This window comes from Rhinoderma darwinii, chromosome 3, assembly GCF_050947455.1.
Source record: "Rhinoderma darwinii isolate aRhiDar2 chromosome 3, aRhiDar2.hap1, whole genome shotgun sequence".
Lineage (NCBI taxonomy): Eukaryota > Metazoa > Chordata > Amphibia > Anura > Rhinodermatidae > Rhinoderma > Rhinoderma darwinii.
In genome coordinates this window covers 418,485,897-418,500,316 of record NC_134689.1, presented here as the reverse complement: position 1 = coordinate 418,500,316, position 14,420 = coordinate 418,485,897, and the positions used below count along the sequence as shown (strand labels likewise).

General features: G+C 44.0%; 1 protein-coding gene across 2 annotated transcripts in view; it reads left to right on the top strand.

The window, feature by feature from the left end:
• The window catches only part of DNAH2 (dynein axonemal heavy chain 2), a 131,306-nt gene that overhangs the window by 21,148 nt on the left and 95,738 nt on the right, over positions 1–14,420 (top strand). Inside the window, exons 2-3 of one of the 2 annotated variants that reach the window (XM_075859259.1) lie at positions 7,080–7,213; positions 7,583–7,641. In XM_075859259.1, coding sequence (XP_075715374.1) covers positions 7,096–7,213; positions 7,583–7,641 — 177 coding nt within the window. In that variant the 5' untranslated portion in view covers positions 7,080–7,095. Of the gene's footprint in view, positions 1–7,079; positions 7,214–7,582; positions 7,642–14,420 lie in introns of those variants that run through there. The other variant, XM_075859260.1, reaches the window with a different exon arrangement.

The window sequence follows — 14,420 nt, the reverse complement described above, 5'->3', positions numbered from 1 at the left end:
TATCACACTGCACGAGGAGGAGTAGTCTCATAGCTCTCTTCTATATGTATCACCCTGCAGGAGGAGGAGTAGACTCATAGCTCTCTTCTATATGTATCACCCTGCAGGAGGAGGAGTAGATTCATAGCTCTCTTCTGTATGTATCACCCTGCAGGAGGAAGAGTAGTCTCATAGCTCTCTTCTATATATATATCACACTGCACGAGGAGGAGTAGTCTCATAGCTCTCTTCTATATGTATCACCCTGCAGGAGGAGGAGTAGACTCATAGCTCTCTTATATATATCACCCTGCAGGAGGAGGAGTAGACCCATAGCTCTCTTCTATATATATCACACTGCACGAGGAGGAGTAGTCTCATAGCTCTCTTCTATATGTATCACCCTGCAGGAGGAGGAGTAGACTCATAGCTCTCTTCTATATATATCACCCTGCAGGAGGAGGAGTAGACTCATAGCTCTCTTCTATATGTATCACCCTGCAGGAGGAGGAGTAGACTCATAGCTCTCTTCTATATGTATCACCCTGCAGGAGGAGGAGTAGATTCATAGCTCTCTTCTGTATGTATCACCCTGCAGGAGGAGGAGTAGTCTCATAGCTCTCTTCTATATGTATCACCCTGCAGGAGGAGGAGTAGTCTCATAGCTCTCTTCTATATGTATCACCCTTCAGGAGGAGGAGTAGACTCATAGCTCTCTTCTATATGTATCACCCTGCAGGAGGAGGAGTAGTCTCATAGCTCTCTTCTATATGTATCACCCTTCAGGAGGAGGAGTAGACTCATAGCTCTCTTCTATATGTATCACCCTGCAGGAGGAGGAGTAGATTCATAGCTCTCTTCTGTATGTATCACCCTGCAGGAGGAGGAGTAGTCTCATAGCTCTCTTCTATATATATATCACACTGCACGAGGAGGAGTAGTCTCATAGCTCTCTTCTATATGTATCACCCTGCAGGAGGAGGAGTAGACTCATAGCTCTCTTATATATATCACCCTGCAGGAGGAGGAGTAGACCCATAGCTCTCTTCTATATATATCACACTGCACGAGGAGGAGTAGTCTCATAGCTCTCTTCTATATGTATCACCCTGCAGGAGGAGGAGTAGACTCATAGCTCTCTTCTATATATATCACCCTGCAGGAGGAGGAGTAGACTCATAGCTCTCTTCTATATGTATCACCCTGCAGGAGGAGGAGTAGACTCATAGCTCTCTTCTATATGTATCACCCTGCAGGAGGAGGAGTAGATTCATAGCTCTCTTCTGTATGTATCACCCTGCAGGAGGAGGAGTAGTCTCATAGCTCTCTTCTATATGTATCACCCTGCAGGAGGAGGAGTAGTCTCATAGCTCTCTTCTATATGTATCACCCTTCAGGAGGAGGAGTAGACTCATAGCTCTCTTCTATATGTATCACCCTGCAGGAGGAGGAGTAGTCTCATAGCTCTCTTCTATATGTATCACCCTTCAGGAGGAGGAGTAGACTCATAGCTCTCTTCTATATGTATCACCCTGCAGGAGGAGGAGTAGACTCATAGCTCTCTTCTATATGTATCACCCTGCAGGGGGAGGAGTAGTCTCATAGCTCTCTTCTATATATATCACCCTGCAGGAGGAGGAGTAGTCTCATAGCTCTCTTCTATATATATCACCCTGCAGGAGGAGGAGTAGTCTCATAGCTCTCTTCTATATGTATCACCCTGCAGGAGGAGTAGTCTCATAGCTCTCTTCTATATATATCACCCTACAGGAGGAGGAGTCGACTCATAGCTCTCTTCTGTATGTATCACCCTGCAGGAGGAGGAGTAGACTCATAGCTCTCTTCTATATATATCACCCTACAGGAGGAGGAGTCGACTCATAGCTCTCTTCTATATATATCATCCTGCAGGAGGAGGAGCAGTCTCATAGCTCTCTTCTATATGTATCACCCTGCAGGAGGAGGAGTAGACTCATAGCTCTCTTCTATATCTATCACCCTGCAGGAGGAGAAGTAGATTCATAGCTCTCTTCTGTATGTATCACCCTGCAGGAGGAGGAGTAGACTCATAGCTCTCTTCTATATGTATCACCCTGCAGGAGGAGGAGGAGTAGACTCATAGCTCTCTTCTATATGTATCACCCTGCAGGAGGAGGAGTAGACTCATAGCTCTCTTCTATATATATATCACCCTGCAGGAGGAGGAGTAGACTCATAGCTCTCTTCTATATGTATCACCCTGCAGGAGGAGGAGTAGACTCATAGCTCTCTTCTATATGTATCACCCTTCAAGAGGAGGAGTAGACACATAGCTCTCTTCTATATGTACCACCCTGCAGGAGGAGGAGTAGACTCATAGCTCTCTTTTATATAGATCACCCTGCAGGAGGAGGAGTAAACTCATAGCTCTCTTCTATATATATATCACCCTGCAGGAGGAGGAGTAGACTCATAGCTCTCTTCTATATATATCACCCTGCAGGAGGAGGAGTAGATTCATAGCTCTCTTCTGTATGTATCACCCTGCAGGAGGAGGAATAGACTCATAGCTCTCTTCTATATATATATCACCCTACAGGAGGAGGAGTCGACTCATAGCTCTCTTCTATATATATCACCCTGCAGGAGGAGGAGTAGACTCATAGCTCTCTTCTATATATATATATATATATATATATATATCACCCTGCAGGAGGAGGAGTAGACTCATAGCTCTCTTCTATCTGTATCACCTTGCAGGAGGAGGAGTAGACTCATAGCTCGCTTCTATATATATCACCCTACAGGAGGAGGAGTCGACTCATAGCTCTCTTCTATATATATCATCCTGCAGGAGGAGGAGCAGTCTCATAGCTCTCTTCTATATGTATCACCCTGCAGGAGGAGGAGTAGACTCATAGCTCTCTTCTGTATGTATCACCCTGCAGGAGGAGGAGTAGACTCCTAGCTCTCTTCTATATATATCACCCTGCAGGAGGAGGAGTAGACTCATAGCTCTCTTCTATATGTATCACCCTGCAGGAGGAGGAGTAGACTCATAGCTCTCTTCTATATATATCACCCTACAGGAGGAGGAGTCGACTCATAGCTCTCTTCTATATATATCATCCTGCAGGAGGAGGAGCAGTCTCATAGCTCTCTTCTATATGTATCACCCTGCAGGAGGAGGAGTAGACTCATAGCTCTCTTATATATATATCACCCTGCAGGAGGAGGAGTAGATTCATAGCTCTCTTCTGTATGTATCACCCTGCAGGAGGAGGAGTAGACTCATAGCTCTCTTCTATCTGTATCACCTTGCAGGAGGAGGAGTAGACTCATAGCTCTCTTCTATATATATCACCCTATAGGAGGAGAAGACGACTCATAGCTCTCTTCTATATATATCATCCTGCAGGAGGAGGAGCAGTCTCATAGCTCTCTTCTATATGTATCACCCTGCAGGAGGAGGAGTAGACTCATATCTCTCTTCTATATCTATCACCCTGCAGGAGGAGGAGTAGATTCATAGCTCTCTTCTGTATGTATCACCCGGCAGGAGGAGGAGTAGACTCTTAGCTCACTTCTATATACATCACCCTGCAGGAGGAGGAGTAGACTCATAGCTCTCTTCTTTATGTATCACCCTGCAGGAGGAGGACTAGACTCATAGCTCTCTTCTTTATGTATCACCCTGCAGGAGGAGGAGTAGACTCATAGCTCTCTTCTATATGTATCACCCTGCAGGAGGAGGACTAGACTCATAGCTCTCTTCTTTATGTATCACCCTGCAGGAGGAGGAGTAGACTCATAGCTCTCTTCTATATCTATCACCCTGCAGGAGGAGGAGTAGACTCATAGCTCTCTTCTATATGTATCACCCTGCAGGAGGAGGAGTAGACTCATAGCTCTCTTCTTTATGTATCACCCTGCAGGAGGAGGAGTAGACTCATAGCTCTCTTCTATATATATCACCCTACAGGAGGAGGAGTCGACTCATAGCTCTCTTCTATATATATCATCCTGCAGGAGGAGGAGCAGTTTCATAGCTCTCTTCTATATGTATCACCCTGCAGGAGGAGGAGTAGACTCATATCTCTCTTCTATATGTATCACCCTGCAGGAGGAGGACTAGACTCATAGCTCTCTTCTTTATGTATCACCCTGCAGGAGGAGGAGTAGACTCATAGCTCTCTTCTATATCTATCACCCTGCAGGAGGAGGAGTAGATTCATAGCTCTCTTCTGTATGTATCACCCTGCAGGAGGAGGAGTAGACTCATAGCTCACTTCTATATATATATATCACCCTGCAGGAGGAGGAGTAGACTCATACCTCTCTTCTATATGTATCACCCTGCAGGAGGAGGAGTAGACTCATAGCTCTCTTCTTTATGTATCACCCTGCAGGAGGAGGAGTAGACTCATAGCTCTCTTCTATATATATCACCCTACAGGAGGAGGAGTCGACTCATAGCTCTCTTCTATATATATCATCCTGCAGGAGGAGGAGCAGTTTCATAGCTCTCTTCTATATGTATCACCCTGCAGGAGGAGGAGTAGACTCATATCTCTCTTCTCTATATATATATATATATATATATATATCACCCTGCAGGAGGAGGACTAGACTCATAGCTCTCTTCTATATGTATCACCCTGCAGGAGGAGGAGTAGACTCATAGCTCTCTTCTATATGTATCACCCTGCAGGAGGAGGAGTAGACTCATAGCTCTCTTCTATATGTATCACCCTGCAGGAGGAGGAGTAGACTCATAGCTCTCTTCTATATATATCACCCTGCAGGAGGAGGAGTAGTCTCATAGCTCTATTCTATCTATATCACCCTGCAGGAAGAGGAGTAGTCTCATAGCTCTCTTCTATATATATATATCATCTTGCAGGAGGAGGAGTAGTCTCATAGCTCTCTTCTATATGTATCACCCTGCAGGAGGAGGAGTAGACTCATAGCTCTTCTATATGTATCACCCTGCAGGAGGAGGAGTAGTCTCATAGCTCTCTTCTATATATATCACCCTGCAGGAGGAGGAGTAGACTCATAGCTCTCTTCTATATGTATCACCCTGCAGGAGGAGGAGTAGTCTCATAGCTCTCTTCTGTATGTATCACCCTGCAGGAGGAGGAGTAGACTCATAGCTCTCTTCTATATATATCACCCTGCAGGAGGAGGAGTAGACTCATAGCTCTCTTCTATATATGTATATATATATATCACCCTGCAGGAGGAGGAGTAGACTCATAGCTCTCTTCTATATGTATCACCCTGCAGGAGGAGTAGACTCATAGCTCTCTTCTATATATATCACCCTGCAGGAGGAGGAGTAGACGCATAGCTCTCTTCTATATATATCACCCTGCAGGAGGAGGAGTAGACTCATAGCTCTCTTCTATATGTATGTATCACCCTGCAGGAGGAGGAGTAGTCTCATAGCTCTCTTCTATATATCACCCTGCAGCAGGAGGCGTAGTCTCATAGCTCTCTTCTATATATATCACCCTGCAGGAGGAGGAGTAGTCTCATAGCTCTCTTCTATATATATCACCCTGCAGGAGGAGGAGTAGACTCCTAGCTCTCTTCTATATGTATCACCCTGCAGGAGGAGTAGACTCATAGCTCTCTTCTATATATATCACCCTGCAGGAGGAGGAGTAGACTCATAGCTCTCTTCTGTCTGTATCACCCTGCAGGAGGAGGAGTAGACTCATAGCTCTCTTCTATATGTATCACCCTGCAGGAGGAGGAGTAGTCTCATAGCTCTCTTCTATATGTATCACACTGCAGGAGGAGGAGGAGTCTCATAGCTCTCTTCTATATGTATCACCCTGCAGGAGGAGGAGTAGACTCATAGCTCTCTTCTATATATATCACCCTGCAGGAGGAGGAGGAGTCTCATAGCTCTCTTCTATATGTATCACCCTGCAGGAGGAGGAGTAGTCTCATAGCTCTCTTCTATATATATCACCCTGTAGGAGGAGGAGTAGACTCATAGCTCTCTTCTATATATATATCACCCTGCAGGAGGAGGAGTAGACTCATAGCTCTCTTCTATATATATCACCCTGCAGGAGGAGTAGTCTCATAGCTCTCTTCTATATATGTATCACCCTGCAGGAGGAGGAGTAGACTCATAGCTCTCTTCTATATATATCACCCTGCAGGAGGAGGAGTAGACTCATAGCTCTCTTCTATATATATCACCCTGCAGGAGGAGGAGTAGTCTCATAGCTATCTTCTGTCTGTATCACCCTGCAGGAGGAGGAGTAGACTCATAGCTCTCTTCTATATGTATCACCCTGCAGGAGGAGGAGTAGTCTCATAGCTCTCTTCTATATGTATCACCCTGCAGGAGGAGGAGTAGACTCATAGCTCTCTACTATATATATCACCCTGCAGGAGGAGGAGTAGACTCATAGCTCTCTTCTATATGTATCACCCTGCAGGAGGAGGAGTAGACTCATAGCTCTCTTCTATATATATCACACTGCAGGAGGAGGAGTAGACTCATAGCTCTCTTCTATATATATCACCCTGCAGGAGGAGGACTAGACTCATAGCTCTCTTCTATAAATATCACCCTGCAGGAGGAGGAGTCTCATAGCTCTCTTCTATATATATCACCCTGCAGGAGGAGGACTAGACTCATAGCTCTCTTCTATATGTATCACCCTGCAGGAGGAGGAGTAGTCTCATAGCTCTCTTCTATATGTATCACCCTGCAGGAGGAGGAGTAGACTCATAGCTCTCTACTATATATATCACCCTGCAGGAGGAGGAGTAGACTCATAGCTCTCTTCTATATGTATCACCCTGCAGGAGGAGGAGTAGACTCATAGCTCTCTTCTATATATATCACACTGCAGGAGGAGGAGTAGACTCATAGCTCTCTTCTATATATATCACCCTGCAGGAGGAGGACTAGACTCATAGCTCTCTTCTATAAATATCACCCTGCAGGAGGAGGAGTCTCATAGCTCTCTTCTGTACATATCACCCTGCAGGAGGAGGAGCAGATTTATAGCTCTCTTCCGTTTGTATCAGGGGTGGTATATTATTTGTTTTTATGTGTTTGCGCCCTTGTAACGTGTTGATGTTTTCTCTAGGACTGGTGTGTGAATCATGGAGGACACAGACGTTATCCTTGTGTCGACTGAGCTGCTCCCTTTGAATACCTCAGATTTGTCGCCATTCAGGGACGCAGAAGCTCGTCCTGGGAGCAGCAGACATGCAGAACATGGTAAGTCACTATTCTCTATAACAATATGAGACTGCAGAACCCGAACCTTCCAGATATGTTGCCGGGAATAGGACGTGGAACATGCAGTTAGCCGCATCTTGTATTACTTCCGGCAGCCAGGGGGATCACTGATCCCTATGACACATGTTTCAGGCCATTCCTGGCTGCTCCACGTTATGTAGAATGGGAGAACTCTATCTTCCTGTAGGATGATCCCGATTCACTGCTTACATAGGGACCACTGATCCCTAGCGGGCAACAACACCTGACCAGAGGCTACATGTGAATGTTTGCAAACATAGAATTTTTCATGATCCGGATTAGCGTTGTTATCAGTTGTCATGTGATCACATTTTTCACTGTTCACAGAAGATGCAGAACCAGACCCGTCCTTCTCATCTGCCGTTGTTGAGGAACATTTAGATTTGGTAAGAACACGCCATTACTGTGATGTTGTACACTACTGGACGCCATCGAGCATCACTCACCGCGAAAATAGCCTATGGTGGCTCAGAATCTGCTTCATCAGCCAATCATAGCTGTGTGTCATATGTGGCATGTTCTGATGCCAGTCTCTTGAATGTGGTGTGTTCTGATGTCAGTCTCTTGTATATGGCGTGTTCTGATGTCAGTCTCTTGTATGCGGCATGTTCTGATGTCAGTCTCTTGTATGTGGCGTGTTCTGATGTCAGTCTCTTGTATGTGGCATGTTATGATGGTCAGGATGTTGTATGTGGCATGTTCTGATGTCAGTCTCTTGTATGTGGCATGTTCTGATGCCAGTCTCTTGAATGTGGCGTGTTCTGATGTCAGTCTCTTGTATGTGGCATGTTCTGATGCCAGTCTCTTGAATGTGGTGTGTTCTGATGCCAGTCTCTTGTATGTGGCATGTTCTGATGTCAGTCTCTTGTATGCGGCATGTTCTGATGCCAGTCTCTTGTATGTGGCATGTTCTGATGTCAGTCTCTTGTATGTGGCATGTTCTGATGCCAGTCTCTTGAATGTGGTGTGTTCTGATGCCAGTCTCTTGTATGTGGCATGTTCTGATGTCAGTCTCTTGTATATGGCGTGTTCTGATGTCAGTCTCTTGTATGCGGCATGTTCTGATGTCAGTCTCTTGTATGCGGCATGTTCTGATGTCAGTCTCTTGTATGTGGCGTGTTCTGATGTCAGTCTCTTGTATATGGCGTGTTCTGATGTCAGTCTCTTGTATGCGGCATGTTCTGATGTCAGTCTCTTGTATGCGGCATGTTCTGATGTCAGTCTCTTGTATGTGGCGTGTTCTGATGTCAGTCTCTTGTATGTGGCATGTTATGATGGTCAGGATGTTGTATGTGGCATGTTCTGATGTCAGTCTCTTGTATGTGGCATGTTCTGATGCCATTCTCTTGAATGTGGCGTGTTCTGATGTCAGTCTCTTGTATGTGGCGTGTTCTGATGTCAGTCTCTTGTATGTGGCATGTTCTGATGTCAGTCTCTTGTATGTGGCATGTTGTGATGTCAGTCTCTTGTATGTGCCATGTTCTGATGTGCAGTCTCTTGTATGTGGCATGTTGTGATGTCAGTCTCTTGTATGTGCCATGTTCTGATGTGCAGTCTCTTGTATGTGACATGTTGTGATGCCAGTCTCTTGTATGTGGCATGTTCTGATGTCAGTCTCTTGTATGTGGCATGTTGTGATGTCAGTCTCTTGTATGTGGCATGTTGTGATGTCAGTCTCTTGTATGTGGCATGTTCTGATGTCAGTCTCTTGTATGTGGCATGTTGTGATGTCAGTCTCTTGTATGTGGCATGTTGTGATGCCAGTCTCTTGTATGTGGCATGTTCTGATGTCAGTCTCTTGTATGTGGCATGTTCTGATGTCAGTCTCTTGTATGTGGCATGTTGTGATGCCAGTCTCTTGTATGTGCCATGTTCTGATGTCAGTCTCTTGTATGTGGCATGTTGTGATGCCAGTCTCTTGTATGTGGCATGCCAATACCAAACAAGGAATAACAGCACCAGAATAGTTTAGTTAAAAATAGGAGTGCAAAGCCCAACAGGACTGGATCCAACTATCCCCAACAACAATGAAGAAAAGAGATCGAGGCAGCACATCCAAAAAGGACCAGATTTTATCAACCCATGCGATGTTCCTCAGAGGCTTTCTCAAGCATAATACAATGCATCAAGTGACCGGTATTTAAGGTCCGACTCACCCCTCGTGGTGCCCAGCGTTCATACATTCCTACTGCGTATGTCACACGAGCAATATCACAATCAACAGCGAATACATCAATGACCATAGACACAACGCACAAGCGCAATATTGTGCAAAGTCCTAAGGCTTCCATATTAAAAAAGCAGCAAAGACCTAAACTGATTCACTCCGATATATGCATTAGCCAAAGGTGCCTTTTATCTTAAGCAGCGACTAAGATGATAGTAATAGACCAAAATTGGACAAAAAAGGTACAAACCATCCTTGATCGCAAATACAAAGAATAACTATATGGAAAATCTCTACTATATTACGTAACTGCATAGTACTAAAGGCTGTTCGTTCCCCCAAAAAATAAGTAGCCCATAAAAATATGAGAATCACAGTAAAAGCCCTGTCAACCAGATATATGTATCCCTTTGTTCTTCTCCATCAAACCACGATGGATATGACCTACCAGAAGTCCCCAAAATGATCCAAAGACTTTCCACAGGTCGTTACAATTGCCACAATTTAGGCACGGATAGTACCCAACTTTACGTTGGGCTAAAGTGGTTTGTCTAAAGCACTGTGTGGGGCCAACATCAGCATGAACTAACTGGTCACGTACATTTTTACATCGTCTGACGGCTAGCATAGGAGGACGACCAAATTCTATTACCTTATTAGCTAGACTGTATAAAATATGCCACTCTCGGCGGATAATATTGCCAATTCTGTTGCTCAACTGGGAATAGGTGGAGATGAACGTAATACGTGTTGGCCAATCATCTTTAGAGGGGACTAACAAATTCTCCCTACTCGTCCTGTCAACCTGAGACCTCTGTCTATTCAAAAGAGGACGTGGATAATGTCTCCTAGTAAATCTTTTATTCATCTCATCCAATCGTGCAGTCAGATGCTGAGGGTCAGATACAATATGTTTAACCCTCAACATTTGACTGTAGGGAAGGGATTCCATCATTCGCCTAGGATGCTGACTATTAAATTGAAGAATGTCAGGGTCAAAGAAATTCAAAGAAATGCTGTAACTGAATCTGTGTCCCAGTCCATAGAACAAAAATATTGTTGATGTATCTTCACCACCTCAGCACATGGCTGAAGTGGTGGGATACATAGACGATATGTTCTTCAAGGGCCGCCATGAACATGTTGGCATACGTCGGCGCAACATTGGACCCCATGGCGGTTCCCCTCTTCTGCACATAGGAGTCACGAAATAAAAAGTGGTTTTCAGTGAGTACAATCTCAAGGAGCATCATGAGGAACTCTATGCACTCAACAGAATGTCCAGAGCCTCTCAAAGCCTCACAATCAACATGTAGACCCCTCATGTAGTTCATAGAGGTGTATAGACTACATATATCAAAAGATGCTAATATGATATCACCCTCTAATTTGACCTCACCAATTTTGAGTAACAAATCTGTAGTGTCCTGAATGTATGATCCTGCGGAAACCGCAAAACCTCTTAGGGTCTTATCAAGAGACTCCAATAGGACCAAAGATGGAATCCTTACCCGACACTATTGGTCGTCCAGGGTGTTTGGACAAACACGTGTGAATCTTAGGGAGACAATAAAGGACCGGGGTGACAGGATAAGTGACAGTCAAGTAATCCCCGAGATCCTTATCGATTAGACTACAAGTCACAGCTAAATCCAAGATGTCCTACGTTTGATTTAAACCTTGGATCAAACCCCAATCTCTCATATACATTAATATCCTCTATTTGACTTGTAATTTCATCTAAGTATTGTGAGATGTCCATGACGACGCCTTTGTCGGCTGGCTTGATCGTCAGGGACACATCACTGGAAAGATCCCTAAGGGCAACTGATTCCACATGAGTGAGGTTGGGATATGAAAACTAAATACACTCGATACTGGTTCTAAGTTCCTGTACATAAAATTTCACTGATGACCTAAAAGCCTCAATGACAGGTTCAGTAGTATACGGCTGCCCGCCACTTTTTTTTGTACAATCCCACCCACTCAAAGACAATTCACATGGGAATCTCCCTTCATCTGTGAAATTACTTTCAGAGAAAGACTTTCTTAATTTAACCTTCCGAAACAAAATTATACAGGTCCAATTACAACTGGAACCAGTTTATCCCGATACTTGGACAAAGCGATAGTCCCTTATTAAGCAGTCACTTCAGTATCTCACAAGGATCGGGAAGAAATATTTACCACCAGGTGATTAAACTCGTCCTCTGTCACTTGTTCCGTGAAGCCTGCGCCTGTCTCCTGGTTCTCTCCGGTTTGGCCTCTATATCTCCGCCTGTGTTTACGGCTGCCCCTTCTTGTAGGGACGTTTCTGGTTCGCCCCCTAAAAAGGGCTGCAGTATCAAGACCATCAGTATCAGGGTAGATAACTGTGTGTTAGTAGCATGTTCTGATGTCAGTCACTTGTATGTGGCATATTCTGGTGTTAGACTGTTGTATGTAGCGTGTACTGATGTTAGGTTGTTGTATGTAGCCTGTTGTGATGATCAGGCTATTGTATGTGGTATGTTCTAATGTCAGGATATTGTATGTGGCGTGTTCTGATAGATCCGGATGTTGTATTTGGTATGTTCTAATGTCAGAAAGTTGTGTGCTGTGTATTCTGCTGTCAGGATGTTGTATGTAGCTTGTTCTGATGTTGTATGGATGTAGCGTGTTCTGATGACAGGATGTTGTATGTGATGTGTTGTGAGGGTCAGGATGTTGTATGTGGTGTGTTGTGAGGGTCAGGATGTTGTATGTGATGTGTTGTGAGGGTCAGGATGATGTATGTGGTGTGTTCGGAAGGTGTGTTCTCATATTATGCAATGTAGCATGTTTTGATGGTCAGGATGTTGTATGTAGTATATTCTGATGTCAGGATATTACATGTGGTATGTTCTGATGTCAGGCTATTGTAAGTGACATGTTCTGATGTTCAGGATGTTGTATGTGGCGTGTTCTGATGGTCATGATGTTGTATGTGGCGTGTTATGATGGTCAGGATGTTGTATGTGGCATGTTATGATGGTCAGGATGTTGTATGTGGCATGTTATGATGGTCAGGATGTTTGTATATGGCGTATTCTGATGGTCAAGATGTTGTATGTGCCATGTTCTGTTTGTCAGGATGTTTGTATATGGCGTATTCTGATGGTCAGGATGTTGTATGTGGCGTGTTATGATGGTCAGGATGTTGTATGTGGCGTGTTATGATGGTCAGGATGTTGTATGTGGCATGTTATGATGGTCAGGATGTTGTATGTGGCATTTTATGATGTTCAGGATGTTGTATGTGGCATGTTATGATGGTCAGGATGTTGTATGTGGCGTGTTATGATGGTCAGGATGTTGTATGTGGCATGTTATGATGGTCAGGATGTTGTATGTGGCATGTTATGATGGTCAGGATGTTTGTATATGGCGTATTCTGATGCTCAGGATGTTGTATGTCGCATGTTATGATGGTCAGGATGTTGTATGTGGCGTGTTTTGATGCTCAGGATGTTGTATGTAGCATGTTTTGATGCTCAGGATGTTGTATGTGGCGTGTTTTGATGCTCAGGATGTTGTATGTGGCGTGTTTTGATGCTCAGGATGTTGTATGTGGCGTGTTCTGATGATCAGGATGTTGTATGTGGCATGTTCTGATGATCAGGATGTTGTATGTGGCGTGTTTTGATGGTCAGGATGTTGTATGTGCCATTTTCTGATGTCAGGATGTTGCTGATGCTGATGATAGATGGATCTCTCTGTTAGGGATATATGTATAGGATAGACAGGCTCTGTACGCTGCTTCTGCTGATGCCGGGCATGTTTCAGGCGATGAGCACACCGGTTGGGGAGGATCGGACGTCGCATCTGGCTCGTGTTTTCTCCTTTGCACAACAGATGTTCACTACATGAAGTCATTAGTCTGTGAATGTTCTCGCCGGGAGGCACCAGAGACAATTCTGTCGAGCTAATCCTCTGCCGGCCTCCTGTGTGTCCCGTAATGTGTGCGTGTAATGTTCCCAGCGCCACCACTGCCGTACACTAACATCTAGTCATTACATGTAACCACATCATGTCATCTACCAGGAAAGATCCGCTCCTGTATACTGTGAATGTATGATAACCCATGTAACACCTCCCTGTGTAATACTCGATGTAACACCTCCCTGTGTAATATTATGTGTAATACTCCATGTAACACCTCCCTGTGTAATATTATGTGTAATACTCCATGTATCACCTCCCTGTGTAATATTATGTGTAATACTCCATGTATCACCTCCCTGTGTAATATTATGTGTAATACTCCATGTAACACCTCCCTGTGTAATATTATGTGTAATACTCCATGTATCACCTCCCTGTGTAATATTATGTGTAATACTCCATGTATCACCTCCCTGTGTAATATTATGTGTAATACTCCATGTATCACCTCCCTGTGTAATATTATGTGTAATACTCCATGTATCACCTCCCTGTGTAATACTCCATGTAACACCTCCCTGTGTAATATTATGTGTAATACTCCATGTAACACCTCCCTGTGTAATATTATGTGTAATACTCCATGTAACACCTCCCTGTGTAATATTATGTGTAATACTCCATGTAACACCTCCCTGTGTAATATTATGTGTAATACTCCATGTAACACCTCCCTGTGTAATATTATGTGTAATACTCAATGTAACACCTCCCTGTGTAATATTATGTGTAATACTCCATGTAACACCTCCCTGTGTAATATTATGTGTAATACTCCATGTATCACCTCCCTGTGTAATATTATGTGTAATACTCAATGTAACACCTCCCTGTGTAATATTATGTATAATACTCCATGTAATACCTCCCTGTGTAATAATATATATAATAATCCATCTAACTCCACCCTGTGTAATATTATGTGTAATACTCTGTATAATACTCTGTATGATTTGCCTGATACACCATGTAACACCTCTTTATATTACTCCACAGCAACAGTCCTGTATAATACTCCTGATGCTCCATGTAACC